A 22,352-nucleotide genomic window follows, 5' to 3' on the forward strand; every position below is an offset into this window, starting at 1 on the left:
TGTACGTCAAACACCCCGCGAAGGCCGCCACTCTTCCAGGAATCCTAATGGCAAAACCAAGTTTTGCGATATGTTTTCTTATTCGGTCATATTCGGGGCTTCGAAGTTACGCTAGAAATCAAAGACCAGACCAGACCCTCTTACAGTACATTTGAAAAAGGCTAGGAATGTCTTTCCGTACTCCGTAAAGGTAGTCAAATGACGAAAGCAAGATCTGGTATCAGATTATGGATATGATCTTGACCGGGATCTGAAGCTTCAGTTTTATGATTGGACAATCGGTGCTCTGTGGCCCATTGAACAAGATTTCTGGAACAGCAGGCTCATTCCCCGAAAACTTTATCATCTACGGGATGGGTCTAGTGGCACCGTGCACTGGCCTCGGGACGAGGTGTCGGAGTGGACTTTGGCTCTGGTTCTGGCTTTGGCTTTGGAGTTGTCATCCCTTACCTGTACCAGTGATAGCTGAAACAAAAATGAATATCTACATGGAAAATATGGGGTAGGTCGGCCAGATCTCTAGGTTCCGCGTCCCATGACCTTTCCGTTTAAATGCTAGCAATGAAGAGGGGCAATTATGACATGCAATCTGCTGTGCCACATCAAAATCTGGTATATTGACTTCCGATATTTCCCCTCTTTCCTTTCTAGGTAGACTCAGACTCAGGTACAATGCATATTACGTCGATGAAGATCAGAGATCTGGTTACTCAGATCTTATTTCCCAATCACGATTGTACAACACTTCACCCTGCATACGGGGGGGTACTGTACATCCATACCTACATGAATAGAGATGAAACCTAATCGCTGGAAATGAAGTCCGAGAATATACCGCCCCCTTGACCGTGCATTGCTTGCAAACATAATCGCAGAAGGAGAAGCAGAGGCAGAAGCAGAAGCAGAAGCAGAAGCAACCGCATGCATCCTGCACATGTACTCCAGAACTCGGACCCGTCCCGCACGGAGTAAGGGGGTTTACTCGTATACGTCGCCACTGCCACAGCCAGTGCCACTATTGAGGGGATGCGTGGAGAAGTGCAATCTCGTTCATTCAATGCTACTTGATTTTGACAGGGATCTATTTGTGTTCACTTGGTCTATTCTTGGGAAATGAATCTGATCATGGCGAGAGGGGGCCGATGTGGCGTACGTACGAGGTGGGTCAATCAATTTATGCTGGTCTGCTTGTGTTTTTGGGGGGATTTCAAATGCCTACACAGTATGAAGCGGATGCCAGAGATTTTCGTAGTGGATGGCTAGACTTGGAAGTTGTGTTCTTGTACATTGATGTGGGTGATGCCAGCTGGCCCGCTTCACCGCTACAATGTATGAGAATCCTTTGATATAAGATGTCACCGCCACGTCTGGTGCACGGCGCTACTGCAAATAATCATGGCGAAACTTGGTGAATGTCCGAGGATTGGTTATATCATTGATATTTAAAGGCCGTTTCATGGGTCTAGATCTTGATTACGGTGCTTTGGTTTTAGCGGTGTCCAGGAGGTATGTGCTTATGATTGTATTTTGCTTGGAATCAAATGATGTACAGGCCAAAACAATATGAGAAAAGAAATAAAAAAAAATCAAACACTTTTCGAGTTATTCAGGGATCGTTCGGTGTTTGGTGCTCGATTGCGTTGCATCGGCTAGAGAAAATAGGAATGGGTGCTTGATTTGCAGAATGGAGAAAATAAACTCTTCTCTGCCAGGGGCTCCTTGTTCAGATTCCCTCAGGGATATGCCAACTCTGCACAGACACCCGCATGGCGCCGCTGCGTTTGGAGTTTGACCCGCACCATAACCCGGCGAAGTGGAAATTGAACAATCAGCATCCAGGCTCCAACGATCGGGCCGATGGCTCTAGCTCCAGCCGGACTCCCCGGGCCACTCAGGATCGCGAACCTGGTCGCCTCTAAAGTGCAGGCTGAACAATTCGCCGTGTCATGCGGGAACGCCTCGCTAATTGCGACCCACGGCTTTTACACTACTTGCGACTTGGCGAGACCGTCGCCATCCAAAAGGCCAGCCTCCTTGGCGAGCTCGTAGAATTTGCCGCCTTGCTTGATCAGTTCCGCTGGGGTATCAAATTCCGCCACTTCACCCTTGTCCAGGACGACGATTCGATCGGAATCAATGATGGTGTTGATCCGGTGCGCAATTGTGATGATAGTACGGTCTGAGAAGATGCTGCTGCGCAGGGTGCGCTGGAGCAGCGCGTCCGTCTCTACATCAACCGCGGCCTATATGGATTTATTAGCCGATGCTTGTTGAATTGAAATAGTTGCACTCACGGTAGCCTCGTCGAGGACAAGAATGTTGCTAGGTGTCAACAGAGCCCGAGCGAGCGAGACCAGCTGGCGCTGGCCTTGACTGAGGTTGGATCCTGAGGCCAAATTAGCACTAATCGATTGTGGAAATGATTGGATGTATGCTTACCTCCTTCTTGGATCACAGCATCAAGCTGGCCTTCCATCTGGGCAACATGAACTTTCAATCGGGCGTGTTCTTTATATAATTAGCTTCCTTCTCTGATGGTTTTTAAATGATTCCATCTTACCTAGTGCACTCCAGAGTGCAGTGTCATCGTGAACATGGCGGGGATCCAAGTTGTCACGCAGGGTTCCTTCAAACATGGCAGGATCCTGAGGAATGATAGCCAGACGACCACGGAGGTCAAACAAGCCAATCGTAGACACATCGAGACCATCGATACTGTATCACGTCAGAACAAGATCAATTCGAAAGAAGCATAGTTATTCTTACCTGATATCACCATTGGTTGGCTCAATAAGTCGGAAAAGCGCCAATGTGAGGGAGCTCTTTCCAGCACCAGTGCGGCCAACAACGCCAATCTTCTCGTGTGGCTTGATGTCGAGATTGATGTTTTTGAGGACCAGGTCCAACCCCTCGCGGTAGCGGGTGCTGTAGTCCTTGAAAGAGACAGCACCTTGGGCAGGCCATCCAATGGCAGGTCGGCGCTTGAATATGACCTCAGGTGCCTCGCTGGGCAGATTGGCATACTCGAGAACACGCTCGACAGAGACAATGTTGGTCTCAACTTCAACGGTCTGGCGGACAATCCAGTTCAAGGATTGGGTGATCTGAAGAGCGTAAGACATGGCCAAACCAACCATACCTGCGGAGATTTTAGTTCCGGTGGAAACTGAGAGAATGGCAAGTCCCGCAGAAGCCAGGATAATGATTGAGCCAATGAACTCGAGACGAACAGCAAGCCAGCGGTTGGCACTGATGGACGGGAAGTAAGCCCGCAGATTGGCGTCCATTCGCCATTCGTTCTCAAGGGCAAACCGGTTTTCCTGTCGATAGGCACGGATTGTTGAGATGCCGCCCAGGGACTCCTGAAAATGGGCGTAAATTGGGCTACGAGTCACACTGTCCAGACGCTTTAACTCACGAGAAGTTCTCAGATAGTACTTCTGGTAGCTAAGGTAGACGTAGGCCAGGGGAATGACCAGCAGCAGGAAGGCAGGCGTCGAGCTTGCGATGACGACCATCGTGAACATTGCGCGGGCAGTGTTGGCGAAAAGCATGTTGAAGGTACGGGCAAGTACCTCATCAACACGATAGATATCACTGGAGAATCTGTTCAGGATGCGACCAGACGGAGTGGTCTCGAAGAAGTTCATGGGCGAACGGAAGATAGCAAACGCCATCCGCTCGTGCAGCTTGCGAGAAGCTTCAATGGAGCAGAAGATCCACAGAATCAAGTTCTGTACAATGACCAGGAGAGAAGCGCCCAGCCCAAAGGCCAGGTAAACTCCGATAAACATGCCCGTGCTCTCGTTGTGACCTTTATTTTCATTGGCTTCAGTCCAGTACTTCAGCCAGTAGTTGCCCAGCACCTGAGATGTTTGAGCAGCCAGCATAGCGACCAAGTAGACTGTGACCGCAACGAGATTGCTGTTCTTGGCGTACTCACCATAAACGCCCCATTTGACCTTTCCTTGCTGGGAGGTTTCCTGGGTTTGCTTGCTCTTGAGAATATTCTCCTCGTCACCAAGCTTGCGTCTGGGGCCATGCCAAGTGGCAGTGCTAGCGCGGCGCAGAGTGGCAAAGCTGGACTTGCGCCCGGGGCCGCTCGACCGTTTGATGGGGACAAGAGAACCAGGTTGCTCCATTCCTTCGCTGTCCGAATCTTCCTCATTCTCGATGACAGCTGTCTCCTCGGAGCCTTCGTGACTTGCAAGTCCGTCGTCGGAATCAATGGGAGAAGATTCTTCGGATTCTACCAGATTGTTGCTCACAAGACTGGCAATTTCACCCTTCATGGCCATGAGTTGCTGGTATGTACCGGATTCAATGATAGTCTTATCACGAAGCAGGCCAATGTAGTCCGCTTCCTTGAGCACAGTAATAGCATTGGTGGCAAGAATTCTGGTTTTGCTGCTCAGAACTCCGGAAGGACCAAGGACCTTGTTGATAATATGACGGCCAACATGTTGGTCAACTGCGGAGAGAACATCATCAAGAAGATAAATATCGGCACGGGCATAGACTGCGCGGGCAAGTGTCAACCGGGCCTTTTGTCCTCCGGATAGAGAAATTCCACGTTCTCCAACTTCAGTCAGGTCTCCATCGGGCATGATCTTAAAGTCATCCAGCAGAGCACAGGCCTCCACAGTGAGGTCGTAGAACGCAGGATCCCATCGGTGGCCGAAAACAATGTTTTCCCGAACGCTTGCATTCATCACCCAAGGTGCCTGTGCAACGTAGGCAATACGACCTCGCACAATCACTTCGCCATTGCTCTTCCACAGTTCGCCCAGAATTGATTGAAGCAGAGAAGATTTTCCAGCACCTACACGGCCAACAATACAGCTAAGCTCGCCTTTGCGCGCACTCAGGTCAATATTTTCCAATACATTATCACCGGAGTAGCGGTTCCAGGTGAAGGAAGCGTCGCGAAGGCGAACCGATTCATCGCCTGCATGTTCCACGGAGTCTTGGACGGTGATAGCATCGGTTTGCAGTTCATCGGCAAGGAAATACTCTGTCAATCTGTTCACCGCGACAGTGGATTCAATGATCGAAGTGATGACCATTGGAAGAATCGAGAGCGGGAAGGTCAGCAGGTTAAACAGGGTCAAGGCAGGGAAGACAATGTCCGTGGTCAGGGGCTTATCACTGGTCAACACAAAGACAGTAAATGTCGAGCAAGACACGAGGAAAGGAGTTGACTGCCAGGTGAAATTCGCCACAGACTGCGTGGCACCGATCTTGCGAAGGGTGTTGAGTTCCAAATCATTTCGGATGTGGCTGAGCTTATTCATGAAGGCCGTATTCCAGGCGTACAGCTTAATGCTCTTAATGTTGTTCAGAATCTCTGTCATCAGGCGAGTTCTCGAATCCTTGTTTTTCATCTGCGTGATCTGCAACTTCTTCATCAACCGAGCGATGAATCCGTTGAGCGGAATCATGAGAATCATGACACCGACACCAGCGAACATGCTCGGTCCGACCAGCTGGTAAAGAGAAAGCATACACAAGGTAATTTGGAAGGGGGCGGACAATAGCTGAGTACCGAATTGAGTCAAATCCGAAAGGCGTTGTTGATCAACAGCCATGTGGTTGACAATATCACCGGTGGTCTTGGCCGAACGGCCCTCGCTCGACAGTCGCAAAGATTTGGCATAGATAAGGGCAGTCAAGGATGACTTCACTCGCATGCCACTATCGAAAGCTCGCTGGAAGTACTGGTGGAGACAACTTGTCTGGCAAACCGAGACCACGAACATGGCCAATGCGATGGCAACACCGCGAATGACCGGCTGAGGATCAGGACCGCGGTACGAGTCAATGAAAGTAATCAAATACCGCAGCAGCTGCGGCTGCACAAATGCGAGTATATCACTGCCCGATTTTATTATAGCACCACGGATATACGGACCGCCAAACGCCTTGAAGAGTGCGATCCAAAGAGATGGCTTTTTCTTTTCAAGCTCTACCTCCCATGCGTCATTTAGATCATCCAGGGTGGCACGGGTGGTATCCCTGCGACGAAGGTTCCACAGATCATCCTGAGTGAGGAAGTTGCTGTACCCAAACTTCATCAAGGGAGTCATCCAACCAAAAGTCAGAACTGAGAAGATATCGGCATAGTTGTAAGGGCATTCATCCTCATTTCCCAATGCATCATATGCGCTCTGCTTCTTCGGAACAAAGTACTCGAGCACGAATTCCAGTAGCGCCAATCCCAAGCTGACATTGATGCAAATGAAGTATGCTAGGTTGGTATGGTACTCTTTCCGTGAGACAAGAGATTGCAGCTTGATGCCATAAGAGATAATGAAAAAGAGCCAGTAAAACAAGACCACTCCATTGGGCTGACGACTCCGCCAATGTTCAAAGTACTGTACTGCATAGATCACACCAAGCGAAGCAAAGGTCAGGACCGAGGACCAGAAAGGGAAGTCGACCCAGAAGTTCTTTGGGTTTGTTTCGGCTTGGATGGCTGCCTGAAGGGCAGTGACGAATAAAAGATGGGCGAGCACGATCTGTCGATGCGGAATGTGTCAGTTTGCTTAGATCTGGAATTCCGGGGGAGATTGGGATTGGACGAACCAACTTGGCATAGAAATGCCAATTCTTGGAGACCGGTGCCGGGACTCGCTTCTTCAGTAACAACCATAGTGCACCAGCACCACCTAGTAAACCCCAGGCAGCGACAGTGGCCACGATGACGTCCAGAAAGCATGGGGTGAGGTGGAAGCCCGTGGAGCTCATCGGGCCCCATCCTTCCGAATCACTGCAGAAAGAATGCCGTTGACGATCAAAGACCGATACGAGGTGCGATGGCGAGACCCCCGGTTGGGAGTCCCCCAGAAACACCTGGGAAGGGCCGTCCATTATGGTGTCAAGCAACAAGACGCCAGTGTTCCATTCGGGATTGCGCAAAGGGGAGAAAGTAAAGAGTCGGGAGAGTCGAAGAAGTTGCTTAGTAAAAGGCCGAGCTTCTGACGCCGTAAAATCCGGTCGGCCTTGCTTACCGCAAAAGGCCCCAGTCAAAAGTGGAGATGTCCCCACTAACTACAAAAAGCAATGAGTCTGGTATACAGTATGTACATATGTAGGAATGTCACTTAAACTACCGAGTTGTGCGCTCAAAATGATATACTTGACTATAAACTCAAGTCATCAGTCAAGTTCAAACGTTTTAACTCTTTCCCTCATACGGTCACGTGAATTTCAATCGATGATAAGCATCCACTAGTCCCAATGCAGAATTTAGATCCTAATGCTCGTCGGACTCCGCGAGGAACATTATCCCAAGTCTGTGATTGGTTCATATGGGAATTCCTCAAGTCTATCCATGGATAAAAACAACCATAAACACACCTTATTTCACCATAAAATCTCAAGCTCTCCGGGCCCTTGCATCAATGCCCATGTGTTGATCTGCGGTGATCTGGTGGGGAGACACAACTTAGATATAAATATTCGACTCCCGGCCAACACATGCATTGAAGACCTTCCAAAATTTGATTCTCATTTTAGTTATGTAATCAGATAGTACTCTATATTCGAGGTATTCCTCCAAGGCCCAGTGATACAAAAACGACTTATTGACAAAAACAATCTTGGTCTGAAGGTAACATTCAATATTGCATAGATATAACATTTGAACTATGACGTAATAGCAGTTAGAGCAACATAAAACTATCGGGCCCCAAGTTTGCTACACTCAAGTGAAGGCTTGCAAGATATGGAGCTGAGATCAATGCTATTCAGATCACTTTTCAGTCCAAATGTCAGCTAGTTCTCACTCACATGGGCATGCGCCTCCCCAACCCTGGAAGTTGTCAGATTTAACCCCACCGTGAGTCACATCGGACAACTATCTTGGTATAGCTTGCCTTGTACCGCCACCGTTGCAAATTTCCTTGATTTTCATTGGCCAAAGATGAAAGCTGAATCTTAACCGCAAGACATAAATCAATTAGCGTGGTACAGTTTCATCATTAAAGCGGGCGCATATAAGAGACAGCTGCCACCTCTAAGCTAGGCGGTCAGCATTTGATCGGCACCGGGAGAGCATCATTCCATTCAAAGCATTTATTTGAAGGCTCAATCACCATGGTTGACTCGGCACACATCGAGGGGCTGCTGAAAAGACCTCTCTATGGTAAGTTTGACCTGAACAAGGAGTATTATTCTCGCTGACCGTTCGATAGTCTATGACCTTCCACCGGAACTGCTTGCGACCTTAAAAACGAAAACCGAACATCAACCCCTCGACGACCCCACCACCGAAGCCCCCGCGGATACTGATTCTGAAGCGGCCACACAGGACCTTTCCATCGCAACCTCATCGTCATGCCCGCTCTGCAAGGTCTCCTATACCAACGTGCAGGAACAACGTAGCCACGTGCGCTCCGATCACCACAGGTTCAACGTCAAAGCGCAACTGCGCGGCAATGCGCCACTTGATGAGATTCAATTTGTAAAGGCCGTCGGGGAGCTTGACGAGTCGATTTCGGGGTCAGAGTCCTCAGAATCAGACGAGGATGAAGCTGATGGCAGTGCCGACACAACCCTCACGGCCTTGCTCAAAAAGCAAGCAAAGCTGTCAGAAAATAATAACGAGGACGAGACAGGGGGGAAAAAGGGAGTGGCGAAGAACCCGTTGTTCTGGCTATCCAGCTCGGGCTTGCCATCAAATAAATCCCTGGGTGTCTATCGGGCCATTTTTTCGACCACCGAGCAGGACGAACCGGGTCACCTGGTGGAGACCATACGAAAAAAGCAACTGGCACCTGTCAAGGCGCGTGCAAATAATGCGCAAGCCCAAGACCCCGCCGCATCGGGTCCCCATATCTTTATGTGTATGGTCGGAGGTGGTCATTTCGCAGCCATGCTGGTGTCACTGGCGCCCGAGATTCATCGCAAGCAGGGAGGCATTGAGGACCGACAGGCGAGGGTCATTGCGCACAAGACTTTCCACCGTTACACCACTCGAAAGAAGCAGGGTGGCTCTCAATCTGCAAGTGATGCCGCACGAGGCGCAGCACACTCGGCTGGATCTAGTTTGCGACGCTACAATGAGGCTGCTTTGGAGAAAGATATCCGGGAGCTGCTTATTGACTGGCGCAAGATGATTGATACCGCTGAGCTGTTGTTTATTCGCGCAACTGGTAAAACAAATCGACAGATCCTCTTCGACAAGCATGACGGTCAGGTTCTGAAGCAGAATGATCCTCGCATTAGAGGATTTCCTTTCAATACGCGCCGAGCGACCCATGGAGAACTTATGCGAAGTTTCAAGGAATTGACAAGGGTAAAGATCAGTGAAATTGACGAAGCGGCATTGGCAGCGGCTGCAGCGGCTGCTAAGAAGAAGGAGGAGGCCAAGCCACCTACACCACGCCCGCAGCCCCAAAAGCCGAAGCTGTCCAAAGAAGAGGAAGCCGCACTATTGCATACATCACAGATACAGGCCCTCATTCGACGGTCAAAGGTCCCGGCCTTGATGTCATACATATCGACCAACTCGATTCCTTCGTCCTTCATGTTTCAACCAGCCGATTCTCCACAAAACTTCCGTTGTCCTATGCCTATCCACCTTGCCGCAAACCTGAACTCTCCAGCTATTGTCAGTGCACTCCTCACCAGGGCACAAGCGGACCCTACTGTCGTTAATAACGAGGGTAGAACGCCATTTGAACTTGCGGGAGACCGGGCTACACGTGATGCCTTCCGTATTGCACGCCATGAGCTAGGCGAATCGAAGTGGGATTGGACAGCCGCTAAGGTCCCATCCGCCATCTCAAAGGCTGATGCCGAAAGCAGAGCCGACCGGGAGCGGATTGCTGCTGAAGAGGAGGAGAAAACCCGTCGCAAGGCTGGGTTGGAGCGCTTGCAAAAAGAGGACGCCGAAAGAGCAGCCCAGCAGGCGCATAGACCTGGCGGACGCACTCTTGGGGCTGTGGAAAAAACTGCTGCTGAGAAAAGAGACGAAGAGACACGAGGAATGACACCTGAAATGAGGATGCGACTGGAACGAGAGCGGCGGGCGAGAGCCGCAGAGGAGAGATTCCGACGAATGCAGGGCAATTGAGCGCACATAATACAAACTGCATACTGCATATCATAGGTTTTTTTTTGTCAGTTGTCCAGCGTACGCTTCTGACCCGGCGTTACGTTTCACCTACCCTCCGATAGATTGGACAAATATCACACTCCTATGACCGACCCAGTCGAAGAAAGCCCTAGAGGTTCGCCTTGTTTTGCCCACTAAAGGCTTTCCGCTGCGAATTTCGCGCGGCGCCTAGAACAACTATTTAATACTTCTACTATACCTCTGATACCATTGACATACCCAGTCTCCTACCCAGTCTCCTACTGTTGCATGTCGAAGTCGTCTACTAGAATGTAAGCCGTCAGTATAAGACTGGCTAGGCAATCCGTCGCTCTGGCGGTTTATCAGTGAAGGCGAACCATCGAATGGTATTTTTGTCCGGATCCCTCTTGGACTGGTGCGCTTTCTTGAAATGTGGCGTAACAACCTAGAAATAATCGGAGTAATTTCATTCCCCTTCACTTAGGGGACTCTTATAGAATATCTTTGTACAAGGTATACAAATGGTACTTTCAGCCATAGAAAGAGCAGAAAGAGAAGACCCGTTGTATTGCTGATTTTGGAGATAGGACAGGTCTCGAGACTGTAAGGTCTTGAATGATTGAGGCGCTATGGCTTCAAAGCATGAGCGGAGACTGACAAGGAATTGTTCTTTGGAGAGAGAAACAATCGCCTGTCATAGCATGTCCTCTTGGGCAAGACCAGGTCCTAAGTTAACCTATCTTGTCATGATGAAAGCCAGGTCGGGGTTGAATTGAGTAATTTGAATGTGGGACTGTTGCATTTATCACAGAGAGAGGTATCTGCGATGGGGGCCCCTCCACAGTGAAAGGAATCCACAATAGGGGTAGCACGCAAAACTATAATATGGAAATTGTTCTCAAGCATGTGAAGTTCCATGGATACAATTCCTTTACTAGGATCATAAATAGTGTGCGTGGGTTCTCATTATCAAACGACGGTCATATTGCCATTACCCGGCACACGGGAGTGGGAAACTATTTTCGTGAATTAATCCATTGAATCCAAAGCTTTCAGATCCGTCATAATAGTGAAGAATCTTACAAACATTGCAAGCAAAGTATTCTGGGGTATCTCGTTCTAGTCGATTTAGAATCAAGAATTCTCTTGATTTGTGCAACGGGGCAAGATGTTTATGTGTCTCTGCAAGAGCTCACAGAATCGATGATGGCATAGAGAAATGCAGGTTCGATCAAGGATTTGAAGAAAGTCGGCTGTTGACAATAATAGCTCAGGCAGTCATCCTGCAAGTGTAGTCGTAGAAAGGGCCTCAAAACAAGGCCTTACCGCCTTGTGGGCGGCACATGAGGCCGGGTTGCGCACCAAGCCTTGGAGGTTGTATAATATCAATCCAAATGAGAGTGAACGCTGATACAGGACCTCGATATGCGGCAATCTTTCCGGCAAGTATGAGTTAGGACGAAGTCTTCGGATTACGGTAAACTCAAGATCTAATACACCCACTGCTCTACGACGAGTCAGATACCGTTTGGAGTGAGTTGATTCTTTCTGCAGTGGTCCAGGCCCGAAACAGACTATTAGGGGAATGAGTCAGATCAGGGTCGATAGGAACATAAAATCAATCGAAAGAAGTTATTTACCACTCATAGCAATCACGGGCATCTAGGCGTGAGGTATGGTATATAGAGTGAAGAGGGAGCTTTGGGCGAACGATTTTGGGGGAAGGTGTAGTTGTCGTACAACATTATACACTGGTAGTTGCTCTTGACTCATTCATCATTCATAATAAGACTGACCCTGTTAATAAGGGTCCTACGCAGCATTGTTAATAAACTGGAGCCCGGAAGGAGCTGACAATCATTCAGGACGTCCATCGTTGTCCGACCTCCAGATAGGAGTCAAGAGAATCAATAGTGCAAGAAGGCATATCTACAGTGCCAATCCTAGATAACAGGAGGTGAAAGGATAAGCAGCCCTTGGCGGGGATAAGATAGGGAGTGGGAGGGGCCTGCACACCCAATCATGGCGAGGGCTGCAGGACAGTTCGCCTCAAGCTAAGCTGGTGCCTGAGAACTCCTTGTGACTAGCTAGGAGACTGGGTGGGAGACTGATCCCTAGATCAGTTGGAGTGTGGGACAGGTTCATAGCCACTGGTGGAGAAAGAAGGAGCGTAGGCGCGCACAACGTGTGACCAAGGGCCGAATAGCCTGGGCAAGGCAGCCCGAGGCTAGTGGGCCAGGCCCACCAGGGTTGAAGGGACGTAGCTTCAAAGGAGGCTCGAAAGTGTCAATCCTATCTGAATCGAGAGGTCTGCTGTGTATGTCAATAATAGGAAAGTCTGTCTCAGAGAATCCCCATGCGCCTGGAGACGCTACACCATGAGCTTCTGGTGTACTGAACCTGGAAATAATATTCATACTCTGCGTCCAAGCGGTCAAAGGGTGTATCCTAAAGGGACCAAAGCCTCAACCGAGTTTCCTTTGTAAATATCAGCACTGAGTCCAACTTGAGCGGAAAACCACTGTTACGAACAGTGGCAATAGCATCAACGCTACTATCAGATGGGCCACGAGCCACTCACGCAAAGCAGCCATTGGCCTACTTCTCCACCAATCTAACACAATGATTCAGACAAAGGACCAGCGATTGATCAATAAAGATCGACAATCGCCTCTCATTCAAAGCAAAGAATGCCATGATCCCACAATCGTCCACGAAGATAAGACAAAAGGGACAAAGACCCGCTACCAAGACCAGATAAGGCGTCCAAAAGGTGAAGTTGTGAAACCTGATGAATACAGAGTACGGATTTCCACGAAGGAGAGGGTAGCCCTAGCTAGGTCCGGTTGGAGGGGCAACAGGAGCCCAGCCACCACGAAGACCGATGATCGCCCCTTAGCGCCCGTTATGGGTAGATGTCTTGCATGAACTTGCATCGAGCAGGGGTAACCGAACTACCCTCGAAGCTTCGGTAATGCTCGTGTATATCCAATAATAGTAGACAAGGACAGCAGGAGCTAATATTGTGCGTCCCTGTGCCCGAGGCTTTCAAGTTTGGCCTTGTATGTACCTATCAGTCATTCAAGAATGTTAGGGTAATCGTAATAACCCCTTGCATGGAACTGGAGCCACTTCCGGAGGGGCTGGAGCTTGGGCTGAGTAGAGGCTCTTGTCAGCCCAGCCATACTTGGAAATGGGGATCCCTTTGTCTGAGGCGACTGAAGGGGAGAAGAGTGCCTTACCCTGTTGGGTATCCCTGGTAGATGGTGGAAGTGGAGAGAGGAGCCTTCGTTCATCAAGATGAGGGGTTTGGATGGGCTGTATAGACTTTCAATGTGATCAAAAGATAGAATTTGGATACATTGTGGAAGGTTAGGCACGTTCATGAAGCTGCACCCCGCAAGTTAGCAGACCCAAAATAGTGTTGCAGGATCTCTGCAAGATTATGCGAACTTGAATTCAATCTTGCAATCTGGGTCGTGCCGCAACAGGTGCAGGAAGTAAGGGTGAACGCGGGGCATTGTATTCCAATCAACAGTACAATTCTCATGACTATTGTAGTAAGATCTTAGAATAGAATCAGGACTAAATTTTATGATAGACTGGGATCCCAAAAACTGTGAATCACATATAGCAAATATTCATTGAACAGACTTGATCGCTGACGTTGGCTAGCTCACTCTGATTTTAGCCCTTGGAGTACGGAGTACAGAGTAGTAGTGAATCTATACTTAGTAGTGATCGTCAGGTACTGTGGATAACGACCAATCATAGTGGAATGGAGATGGAGTCAGTCATCGCTGATTGGCTGACTAACGCGTCGCGTGGCTCAAAGTTTCCACGCGACGCGTGCCAAATACGATACCATTTCCATACAGAAATTCGACTTTTAATTTCAGTTTCAATTCTTCACTTATCGTTTGGAAAAGTATACAGATCCTAGTAGATTCTAGGTAGAAAGAAGGAAAGGGAAAGCTCCCAGTAAATTCTCCTCCAGGGCATGGTATGGTAGGGGACAAGTAGCTCCTCCCAAGGAGAAGAAAACTCCTGTACGGAGTAAATTGAAAGAGTATTTAAATGCGTCGGCCCGCACTAATTGGGGTCCAGTGGCAAAGTCCCCCATCGCTCATTCGCTTTGTACCTGATGCACGGTCCCGTTGCATCACTGCACGTCATTAAAGTTGATTGATTTCTAAGTGATGAAGTCAGCAGGACGATGATCTCTCCAGACTGGGAGTATTGCTCAATGATCTATGGAGACAGAGCGGGTTAGCGACCGTATTAGGAAATGTATTCAGGACTACTCCGTATATTAATGCACGGTGCAGGTCGTTTCAGGGGCCTCGTGCTCCTCTGTCGAGAGAAGTGTAACTCCTTGCATGGTGGTGGTAGGTCTCCTTTGGGCCCTGCCCTCCTTTGTTTCACTGGGATAAGGAAAGTGGGATGTGAAGACAATTTCTAGGTATAATAGAAAAAGCAGAGCTCTCAAGTCATCTCTCTGAATTGTTTGTCCAGTGTGTCCTCATCTGATAATCCTAATCATCGGTAAAGTCATTCGTTGCTTGAACCGGATTTCTCTCGCTTTGACAATTCCTTACAATCTTTTGTAAATTTTAAATTTACGCAGACTTTTATCTTTGGGTTGAACCTGCACATTTGTTGTTGGTATTTGCATACACTCTTTATCTGAAAAAAAAGTGGATCCAAGTTGTTGACATTTTCGCTTGACCGTTTGCGTCCAAATTTCTTTTATCCTTTTATCGCCCCCCGGCCCCCGCCAACTCTTCCCCTAACAACCACACCCATAACAACACCCACTTTTCAACTACGTCGCCAGTTCTTCGGAACAGGTGAATCTGGAAGCGCATATCAGCGACACTATCCTACATTCATTCTCTATTCCTCAACTCTGTCGTCGCGCCTTACAACCACCTCCGGCGCAATTGTCGCAAATCGCGCACAAATCCACTCGAAACAGTCGCAACCAGCGACTCTACGCCTATTTCCCTATACACCTCTCAATTCATTCTTTTTTCTCTTTGCGCCAATCAACATATTTGCGCCATGTTGCTTCCATCCGCCATTCCCTGCGATGTGCGCCGGTCGTCTCGCTTCACTCCCAGTCGTCTCTTCTCGACGCCTCCTCCTTCTGACAGACCATCTGGCAATGGCCTTCTCGGTACCTGTCGAGCACTGCAATCTATGTTAAATGGATCTCCGGCACCATCGCCGCGCCGCTCCAAGCCACGCCTCCAAAGTCCACTTCCCATCAACGCTCCGCGCCGCTCACCGCGCACGCGCAATAAGGTCGCCCGACCTGCTTCACCCCGACAAACTCCTCCTCCAGTCACACTCGCTTCTACACCACCACCTCCTCCATCTGCGCCCGCGCGAGGCGCCAATAAGCGCCGACGTTCTTGCGATGATGACAGCGACGCAGACATGGGCATGAGCCACGGACGCAACCGTCTCTCAACACCCAAGCGCCGTCGACACGCCCCCTATGATTTGCCTCTTGGCCTCTCTTCAACAGACTTTTATTCCTTACACTCTCCTCCAGTCACGCAATCTCCTCCTTCTCCCCAGCGCCTGATTGATGCGCGCATTCAAGAATCAGCGCCCATCAATCCGGATGCGCCTCTTCCCTCGATCGAATCGGACTCTATTCCAGTATCTTCTGATGTTTGGACTGCCGAGGAAGATCAACATCTCATGGACTTGGTTCTTGAAAAGTTCCGACTCTCTCAACAGGAATGGGATGACTGTGCGCGCCAAATGGGCCGCCGGAATTCCACTGATTTGGGCCAACGATGGAGTTCTCTCATTGGAGAGGGTCGCATTGGTCTCCGTCCGGCACGCCGATAAACCTTTCCTTCTCCCTCACCTCCTTCTCCTCCATTTTCGATCTATGTACTATACGACTTCCCTCATGGCCTGACTTGTTACAACACCTGTATTACCACCCTGTACCATCACTTGACACCCCGACAATTTTTTGTGTTTTCATCGGGCTTGTCTTGCGCATTATCTGATTCTGAGTCGCATCTGGCTATGTGAATATCTATCTCCCCGAAAAAAGCGTTGACATCTATTTCGGGTGCTTCCCTGCCCTGCACATTGATTTCTGCTCTTTCTGAGCAATGTACCCCTATGAACCTGTACTTTACTATCGAGATACCACTGGACTTCAATCGCACTATTTCAAGACTATTTATTTCATCAATACTTGCACGAACTATCTAGATCAAAGCCTCTCTGTAGTGAAACATCATGTACATAGAAGTGGCATATCTATTGCTCGTACGACGAAGTTGCTAAATTATCTACCTGGCCACTATGCACCATGTATCCTGTATAGTCTCTATCCCCACTTCTACTAACCAATCTTGAATAAGCCACAGATCCCTTTCATGCGATGCATGCAATCCCCCACGCTGACTGTAACGCCACTGCCGGGATGCCAGGATACGTGGCGCCATAAGATAATAGCCCTGGATACTCGATGTAGGTCTTTCGAGCCGAGCCGTAGAGTGTCAGGATCGATTCCATTTGGAGGATGTATAGACCCCCACTGGCATACGCGTAAAAGTGTATTAGTACGTTCTCTGTTACATGCGGGTGCGAAGGGGTGCAGGGTTCTTGGATTGGAATATGACCCGATGCAGCTGTTGGTTGATTCGGAGGCGAAGCTTATGGCGGATTGTTGACACGAGGGTGATATTTGCTGGGGATATTTTAGGGCTTGTTAGGGGACTGAATGAGGGGAAGGCTACTGATGTTGTGATTGTTACTTCGGGTAAGGCGAAGCGTATGAGACTGCCATTGCGATTTTTGGGCCTGAGGGTCCGTTGATTGCTGTGGGAGCTCCGTTGTGGGATATTCACGCTGATGCTTTATCTTGTGAATCAGGCTTTGAAGAGAATTTGGTTATTTCCTTTTCGGGAATGAAATTTGTGTGCTGATGCTTGATAGGATTATTGGACTGAAGGTTCCGGGGCTGATTGGGTGTTCGGAATGTATTGGATTTTCTCATGAGAAGGAGACTTATGCTAGGGTCAATCCGAGGGAATTCAAGTTAGAGGGTATTAATGAATCAGATGATTTGCATGAGATAGCTATTCGGTTCGGATGGTTTGTACACGGATATACGGACCTTTATTTATCCAAGAGTGAATGCCGATTCCCGATTAAGCGTGGGATTTGACTTGAGTATATTCAGAGTTATACCGGCTCTCTGCCGATGAACCCTTGAATTAAGTTAATGTCAACTCACCATTACAGTCCTCATTGAAATTGCAATCGTGGACTTTCGGTCTGGAATCTTATAAAAGACCGTCGGCGATTTAATGTCATAACGGATGGGATTGGCGAACTGCATAATATTCACTGAAGTAACCGTTGGCGTCTCAGCTCGGCAAAGAGAAACATGGAAGCTATATCCGTCGCATCCGGGCCGAAAGGGAGTAAAACTTGAATCAATGAACCAGATTCAGGGAGGAGCTAAGCTTCTTTTTTAGACGTTCAGCCCCTCGGTGGAGTTGCTCTTCCCCAATGAGCTTTTTCGGAATTGCTAGTAAGTGGAGATATAGATTTATTCTGGTGGGTCTATTCATTGTGTTGACGACGCCTTGAATAGCATAAAAATAGGTAGCAGAATTTAATTTCGGACCTTGGAAACGGCTTTAATTCGGCTTTATTTGCATTTTGCGAGCTGCTCCAGCCTGGCCAACATACAGCTACAACATCAACATCGACATCAACACAGCACCATTTGCAGAGCATGCCGAAGAGGACCGGGCAACTTGTCTGGTTCGTGACCGGCTGCTCCTCAGGCCTAGGCGAGGCTCTGGTGCGAGCCATTCTAGCCAAAGTACCCATACTCGCACCCCGGGGTTTCACGTACATAACTAACCCAACCCAGGGAGATAAAGTCATAGCCACGGCCCGTGCAAGCGAGGGAATCAGAGGAGAAGACCGGCTCCGCGCACTGCAACACGCTGGCGCCAGAGTACTCGAATTAGACATAAATTCCCCCCAATTAGATCTCATTGAGATAGCAAGGGTGGCATGGGGAATGTACGGCCATATAGATGTGCTAGTGAACAACGCAGGCTACCTTGATGTCGGAGTCACAGAACAATACGAGTACATATTTATCCCCTCTCCCCAGTGCCTATCCTCATATGTTAAGATACAGAGACTAACATGAGCAGCACAAAACACTTAACAAATATACTTCACACAAACGTCTTCGGTCCTCTCAATTTATGTCGCGCCTTCCTCCCACTAATGCGCGCCCGCAAAACCGGCACTCTCCTTTTCGCAGGCTGTGCAGGCCTCTATAACGCCTCAAGCTATGTAGGCTCCAAAGCGCTCTTAGAAGGAATAGTCACACATATGGCGGATGAGATTGCTCCATTCGGACTCCGAACAAGCATAGTGATGTTTGGATATTTCCGCACAGAGCTGTTCGCGCCGGGGAATATCAAATGCAGTGCGCCGAATCGCGTACCCGATTATGCGGAGCTGGATCGTCTTGTTGAGCAGATCTGTACGCAGGCAGATGGGACGCAGGCGGGGGATCCGCGAAAGGCGTGTGAGTTGGTCGTTGAGGCTGTTAGGGGGGAGGGGAGGTGCTTTGGAAAAGACTTACCGCTGAGGTTGCCTGTTGGGCCGGATGCGTTTGAGGTCATCAGGGAGGAGTGTTTGGAAAAGTTGAGGATTTGTCAGGAGTGGGAGGGAATTACTACTGAGACTAATATTTTGGAATGATGGAGGATACCATTGGAATGGGATTAGGAAAGAAAAGGGTGGTAATGCGATTTTAGAATGCATGGATGCATGACATGGACATAAATGTACAAAACACCTCCCGACGCCGGACACCTGGTTTGATTGTCTTGGCTAATTGCGAAAATAGACTCATGGAGCAGTTGCTCGATCCAATCAATTCAAAATCTGGGGATAATTAGTATGGCATCAAAAGAAGGAAGGAAGAGAAGAGAAGCATACCGGATTTCATAGCTTCCAGCGCGAGTCATGTAGCGCACCCATTTGACAGAGCTGTAGTTGCTCTTCTCAAAGACCTTAAGATAGCGGACCAGCAGACCAGATGAGGTAAACATAAGCAAACTGAAAGAAAGGCAAATCGGTGGTCGACTCCAAGCCTTCTGGTGTGTCATGGTAGTAAGCGTAGCTTCCGCATTGAGAACGAACTCAGCTTGACCCGAGAAGCGAGGAATCTTCCAAACAATGTTGTTCTGCTCAGGCTCATACTTCGCACGGCCCTGACTAGTCCGCTCAGTAGTCTTGGCGGTGTTAAGCGGAGTGGGGATACGAATAACAACATTCGTCGCAAACAGCTTCGCGCTAAAATTCGCCTTGATAGCCACACTGTACTCAACCTTGGTGGTACCAATCTCCCGCACGATAGGATGTACCTTGAAGGGAAGGTTGACGTTCTCCGTTGCACGATACCGCATCAACTCGAACTCGCCGTCCGGCGGCACGAACGAGATAATCCGGTCCGCGTCAAACCGGCCGAGCTTCACGCATTGATGGAATTGACAATCCTCCAGCGTGACAGAGCCCGCCGCAGCTCGGGTCGCTTTCCCTGCACCTGATGTTCCACCACCGCCACGGCTCTTGGTCGCCCCGGAGGTGTCGCTGGTGTCGAGAAGCAATCGGTCGTTAAGTCCGAATTTGCACTCTGGTGTACCGGTGAGGTATGCTCGCATGACGATCTGGCCATTCACGTCGGCGCGAAGGACGGTGCCGGTCGCTGACATCAGGAGGTTGACATCTTCGATAACGTCCACGAAGGCTTCGTTCTTGCGGTATTTAATATCTGCACGGCGCCATGATTGCGCACCGGTTGCTTGCATGGTAATCCGACTAGAATCTGTTGGGGAGTTTGCGATAGCTGACTTGACACCTTCGGTGGTGATATACATTTTCAACGTATCAGGATCGGTATTTTGGGGGTATCCGAAGTCGAGGATTTCTAGCCGCCCGGAGAAACTTATTAAAGGCATAATATGAGAATCGGACAAAATGAACTCACCATCAAGCAATTCGTAAATCAACACAAAGTTGTTCTTGACGGCCTCCTCGTCCAACTTGCCAAAATAGCTCTTGCCCAGCATGATAAGCCGGTAGAGGAATTCGAAGACCAGAGCAGCATTGGAGTTGCTCTTGGTCACAGCGACCAGGTAGATATTCTCGTGCTTGACATGGCTGAAGGTGGTTGAGCCCAGTGTCAGGATCGGGGAGCGGACCTGCGGGTTGGAGATGACTTGGATGCGAAAGATATCAGCCAGGCGGGGGCGGCAGTCACTACGGAAAGCGCGGAAGATGAGGTTCTCGCCCTTCTGGTTAAATATCAGGATCCCCGAGAGCATGGTGGATGTCCAGGGCTCATCCCGTTGAGGTTCTGAATGCAGGAGCTCGGGGGAAAGATGTGGGGGTCTGGATCGTTATCGACACCGCCTGAGGTCAGGGTTCGAACCACAATACAGGAAGAACTGAATACCTAAATATAGATCGGCGTTATTGTGTACGGAGTATAAAGGTATTAAATATTGCCAATTGATTCTACAAATGTTTAATTTCATGTTTGTTCTATCGTGCTTTTAAGTAAGGAGTCTCATGACATTTATACCCCTGAGAAGCCCACTTTGGCATCCACTTGTTCAAGGAACTGCTACACTTAATCTCAATAAGGCTCACAGACTCGTCTACAGTCCAATTTGAGATCACCTGGAGATATCCCATGTGCTTATCAAGATTTCGAATTAATTACGACCATGATTTCCTATACTTTCCAACGTCTACCCCTCCATTACTTGGATACACCGCAGACGCTTTGGACATCCGTTCGAAACCCCGGGCCCCATTCCTATTGTTTCTTTTTTTTTATTCTCTACATATGAACTTGGAGAGCTTTTGACTACTTCACTTAACCGGCAGGAAAGGAATTAGGATACTGAGTAGGATACCGCGTAGGAGACTTGGTAGCAGATATTAAATAATACCTAGGTAGACCATTTGCGGACAATCTCTAGTTGAATATGACTTAGTAGGTAATGTGAAAGCAGAAGTTATGTGCTCAATTAGACCACACGGCCTTGATATTTGCTTGCAGGTTCTGAGAAAAACAAGTCGAACCGATATAGAAAGTATGAACAAGGTCAAAACGATAGTAGCTAATAGTAACAATGATTCCCCAGCGACCTCATGCAAGATTAAAGTCGAGCCTTTTGTGAGAAAGAGATTAGGAAGAAGAGAATGGAAGAATCGCCGCTGGGGAAGGGATATCATGCAAAGCCGAAAGATAACAAAGATTAGAAGGAAATATACGGCCAGGTCGGTCGCATGGATCAATTGGCCGGACCAACACCCGTACTCGGCCTGGTATTTGGCAAAGATGGTGCCTCACTGGGGACGATGCCGACCTTGGGATCAGGAATCTGGATGTCAAGGGACATGTATGCTGTGCGGCGGAGACTCCAAATGTGAACACCGTCCTTAGAACCGACTTCACGGTTCCATTTCTCAAGCCAGTCCTCGACGTATTGCAACGACCCTTTAACACCAGGTGCGCCGATGTCATCCCAGACCCAGCCAGTCAACAAGCCAAGCGCACCATCAATCCAATTGCGTAAGCTGAACGGGTCAAATGCCTTGACCAGGCCATTGTTCACGGTAGCGATGACGTTGCGGAATTCCTGCTCCGGCAGTAGAGGGTCCAAAATCTCGGGGTAGAGGTTAGAGAATGTGGGTGCCAAATCTGCCTTGATCATCCAATCGCGTCGAACGCGAATGACTCGCGTGGTGAGGTATTCTGGCGAATTGATAGGGACGTGTGAATTGAGGTGAGGGTAACAGGGGTGCGCGGGGCCCCATGCCAGTTCTTCAGCGACATCTGGAGCCTGGCCTGTATTCGAAGGAACGGAAGCGATCTGCGATTGGGATCGGAGGGAGGTTTGGGATTGTGCATGGCGCGGTCGACCGTCTTCTCTGCTTCGAGTGCCATCCTGAGTGAAATGCACTTCCTCGGGTGGGCGCAGATTCTCGACTTCCCGCGCTGCACTCCCGGCAAATGCTGCGGCCATTCCTACTGTGGGGGAGAATTGTTCGCGTCGGTGACGTGGAGGTAGAGCGATACTGGTGCGCCCGCTTTCAGATTCCCCCTGACTGTGTTCGACGATGAGACTGGTAGGGGAAGGGGTCAAGCGACTGCGACGGCGTTCGGGGACACTGAGGAGGGGAT

The 22,352-nt window shown here is 49.1% G+C and overlaps 6 protein-coding genes across 6 annotated transcripts; 3 read left to right on the top strand and 3 right to left on the bottom strand.

Moving 5' to 3' along the window:
- Nucleotides 1–1,982: 1,982 nt before the first annotated feature.
- Nucleotides 1,983–6,870, bottom strand: N7520_006980 (ATP-binding cassette glutathione S-conjugate transporter YCF1; the record flags this gene model as incomplete). The annotated part of the gene is made up of 6 exons (XM_057140914.1): nucleotides 1,983–2,243; nucleotides 2,295–2,386; nucleotides 2,440–2,508; nucleotides 2,561–2,715; nucleotides 2,767–6,518; nucleotides 6,586–6,870. The coding sequence occupies 6 exons, from the start codon at nucleotides 6,868–6,870 to the stop codon at nucleotides 1,983–1,985; spliced, it is 4,614 nt and encodes a 1,537-aa protein (XP_056994920.1).
- A 1,227-nt stretch (nucleotides 6,871–8,097) lies between these two features.
- On the top strand, nucleotides 8,098–10,078 carry N7520_006981 (putative C2H2 finger and ankyrin domain protein; the record flags this gene model as incomplete). Its single annotated transcript, XM_057140915.1, has 2 exons — nucleotides 8,098–8,146; nucleotides 8,196–10,078. 2 exons carry the CDS (start codon nucleotides 8,098–8,100, stop codon nucleotides 10,076–10,078), a joined length of 1,932 nt encoding a protein of 643 aa, XP_056994921.1.
- Nucleotides 10,079–15,145: 5,067 nt separating this feature from the next.
- N7520_006982 (uncharacterized protein) lies at nucleotides 15,146–15,946 on the top strand (the record flags this gene model as incomplete). Its single annotated transcript, XM_057140916.1, has 1 exon — nucleotides 15,146–15,946. One exon carries the CDS (start codon nucleotides 15,146–15,148, stop codon nucleotides 15,944–15,946), a length of 801 nt encoding a protein of 266 aa, XP_056994922.1.
- A 1,915-nt stretch (nucleotides 15,947–17,861) lies between these two features.
- Nucleotides 17,862–18,853, top strand: N7520_006983 (uncharacterized protein; the record flags this gene model as incomplete). The annotated part of the gene is made up of 3 exons (XM_057140917.1): nucleotides 17,862–17,951; nucleotides 18,003–18,226; nucleotides 18,295–18,853. The coding sequence occupies 3 exons, from the start codon at nucleotides 17,862–17,864 to the stop codon at nucleotides 18,851–18,853; spliced, it is 873 nt and encodes a 290-aa protein (XP_056994923.1).
- Nucleotides 18,854–19,032: 179 nt separating this feature from the next.
- On the bottom strand, nucleotides 19,033–20,481 carry N7520_006984 (AP-2 complex subunit mu; the record flags this gene model as incomplete). The annotated part of the gene is made up of 3 exons (XM_057140918.1): nucleotides 19,033–19,039; nucleotides 19,094–20,084; nucleotides 20,145–20,481. The coding sequence occupies 3 exons, from the start codon at nucleotides 20,479–20,481 to the stop codon at nucleotides 19,033–19,035; spliced, it is 1,335 nt and encodes a 444-aa protein (XP_056994924.1).
- A 978-nt stretch (nucleotides 20,482–21,459) lies between these two features.
- Nucleotides 21,460–22,194, bottom strand: N7520_006985 (ERF4 family protein; the record flags this gene model as incomplete). Its single annotated transcript, XM_057140919.1, has 1 exon — nucleotides 21,460–22,194. One exon carries the CDS (start codon nucleotides 22,192–22,194, stop codon nucleotides 21,460–21,462), a length of 735 nt encoding a protein of 244 aa, XP_056994925.1.
- Nucleotides 22,195–22,352: the final 158 nt, after the last annotated feature.

The sequence above is a fragment of the Penicillium odoratum genome (assembly GCF_028828045.1).
Source record: "Penicillium odoratum strain IBT 22623 chromosome Unknown utg000005l_segment0_segment0, whole genome shotgun sequence".
Taxonomy (NCBI): Eukaryota; Fungi; Ascomycota; class Eurotiomycetes; order Eurotiales; family Aspergillaceae; genus Penicillium; species Penicillium odoratum.